General features: G+C 49.4%; 1 protein-coding gene across 1 annotated transcript; it reads left to right on the top strand.

Moving 5' to 3' along the window:
* Positions 1 to 735: 735 nt before the first annotated feature.
* On the top strand, positions 736 to 2442 carry PPTG_01730 (hypothetical protein; the record flags this gene model as incomplete). The annotated part of the gene is made up of 1 exon (XM_008895114.1): positions 736 to 2442. One exon carries the CDS (start codon positions 736 to 738, stop codon positions 2440 to 2442), a length of 1707 nt encoding a protein of 568 aa, XP_008893362.1.
* Positions 2443 to 2692: the final 250 nt, after the last annotated feature.

Below are 2692 nucleotides of genomic sequence, written 5' to 3'. Positions count from 1 at the left end.
TATTTATTTTTTCAGAGCACTGCTTGGAAGAGATCGAGTACCCGCCGACGCTAGAAATCAAAACATCTTGTAACTACTGTGATAATCAAATTTTTGGAACTAACTTACTTGGTGATAATCGAAAAGACAAAAAACTTCGAAGTGTGTGTAGTGGTCTGCCGTGTGGCGCCATTAACGACAGATTGGTCCCGCAGCAGGTTGTTATGAACGATTACAAGTATCCACATCTCGTTTTCGGTCAAATCGTACGTTTCGGTTGGACTCGGATATAACTTGCTCCACACTTGATTGATCGGACTTGAATACCAATGTGTTACCAAGGTAGTACATGTTTGCCTAGTTTCGGTTGGTACGCTCAGGTAGAACGTCACAGTTACTCGGTTAGCTTGATCCGTCGGTTCAAGCTTCCATCGACCACTCCATCGTACAACGGTAGATCTCTGCCGTCGGTCAGTTTTCCTTGAAGCAGGTCATTGCTGCCCCCCCCCCCTCCGACCACCTGCAACAGCATTCGTTGAAACCTCTCTTCCGCACACAGCATCTCGTATTCTCTGACTGGCGCTGGACATTACACTCAACCAGAAGACACGATATCGATCTAAAACCCAGACCGTCGTTACCTCATCAAGCTTCTGTCATGTGAAGGACCTCTAGATTCCCTTTGAGCCAATTTGCGCAAGAGCCTTCTGCTTATTCTTCTTCTTTCCTCCTCTGGACCATTGCCGCCACTCCACAATGCACGCCCAAACCCCATTGTTGACCCAAGCGACCAGCCAGCACGCTGTACCGAGTGTTAATGCTACATCTCGTCGTCTCATGGCTGCTATCGCTGTTCTGGTGGCGCTTGCGGTTGTAGTAACGAACTTGACTACCAGCGATACCGGTCTGCGAATCGACAGTGAAATGCTCACGCAGGCTTCCGAGACTTCGCTGGCTGATGCACCGTCGCTACGGCTCCATTTCATGCTAAAACGCAGCTCCATGGACATGTACGGATACTCCGAGTTCGACGTACTCGCCAACCCCGTCGTGTCTGCCAGCAACAACTCCATTTTCTACGACGGCTACGTCAAGTTCGAAGACAACACTACGTCCCATACCTTTATGTTGGTTGATGGTGTTGCCTATTACGCAATGTCAAACACGGACGATGCAAGAATATCCGAGACAGCTCGATGTTTGTCATCCAGCTCGATACCGCCGCTCAACTTCATCCTATCTGCCCTCAACAACGCTATGCCGATCAACAGTGCAGTTGCGGATGATGATACTGTCGCTTGTCCTAGAGGAAATCTCCTTAAAACTACACTCGGCGGCTCGACCTTCGTTATTTGCTCGCTGGGTTCGGATGGTTTCACTATATACGGGAGCGATCTCGATGTCAGCGTCGAGTATCTGGCTAATTCTGTGGATATTACGGCTCCCGTTTTGGACGAGGAGCAGGCGAGATCTTGTGAGAAGGTTGTTGCTGCATCGTCCGTCACTCCATCCACCCTCGCTCTACTCACGGGACATTCACTTACGTATCCCGTAAACACTCAATCTCGGAACCTTAAAGCTAAACCGAATGTGAAGCTGCAACCATCGTCATGCGCTTGCAAATCGACTTCACGTCCATGCATCTTTTTCCACGGCATGGGTGTAGCTACAGAGAAGAAAGCATTACAAACTTCCTTTAAAAACTACTGGGGAGATCTTACCGACAATGCGCCATGCTGCTCGTCGATCCAGTATGCTATGCTAGATACCGTCAACTATCCGTGGACAGATGCCGGACTACAGCAGAAAGTATGCAACTTCGCATTGTCGGTAAGCAACACGAGCAATGCGTCGGCCAAGACGATCGCGGACACCATCATCGTCACGCACTCGATGGGTGGCCTTATGGTAGGCGGAGCCTTGGCCAACCGTCGATGCAAGTTCGGTCCTAGCACGACATGGGTAGCACTGAGTGCGCCGATGACAGGGAGCATTGGCTCAGACTACCTTCAAGAGACTTGTAGCGGAAACGCTGGATTCCTTCGGTTGGTGGCGTTGCTCATTGGCCGATGCCCTGCCAATAACGCTGTTAAGGCCATGACGTACGAAAGTGATCCACGCACCACACCTGCGCTGAAAGCTGCGTATATATCGGCACAGACTGCGTTCAAGAAGCACGTCGGCGCCGTGATGTGCAGCAACAACTATGACGGTCTGTTTTCGATATGGCAGCCCGTTTATCAGCTAGCGGGTTCCATGATTCCACACAAGTCCAAAGAAAACGACGGCATCGTCGAGTTTAAGAGCTGTGCTGGAGGTCTACCTACGTCTGAGTTCGGCAGTAGCTATGCCGATCCATTCTACTTGACCAGCCTCAACCACGTGGATACGACGTTCCGCAATGGAGACGGATTTTTCTCAACCTCAAGAAAACCTATCAAGTGGTTTGAATGCCTCTTGTAACTTTACTGTACGATCAAAATATTGTTTTACTAAACTTGTTGAGTTGGACGCAGAGATCGCAAATGGTAAAAATAATCATATCTGTTCGGGTAAGATCTGGCCGTAACCACGGACGGATATGTTTTTTTTAACCGAGATTTTTCCTTGTATTTAAACGGACCAGTATGGGTAACCGACTTCCACGCTCGGTTGGTTACGGCTGACCGACTCTACTGGAAACTGGGCATTGCAGGGGTTTCCAACCTTTTAC

The sequence above is a fragment of the Phytophthora parasitica genome, assembly GCF_000247585.1.
Source record: "Phytophthora parasitica INRA-310 unplaced genomic scaffold supercont2.3, whole genome shotgun sequence".
Taxonomy (NCBI): Eukaryota; Oomycota; class Peronosporomycetes; order Peronosporales; family Peronosporaceae; genus Phytophthora; species Phytophthora nicotianae.
Note: the sequence above shows the minus strand (reverse complement) of the source record. Positions and strands in the feature narration are given on the sequence as shown.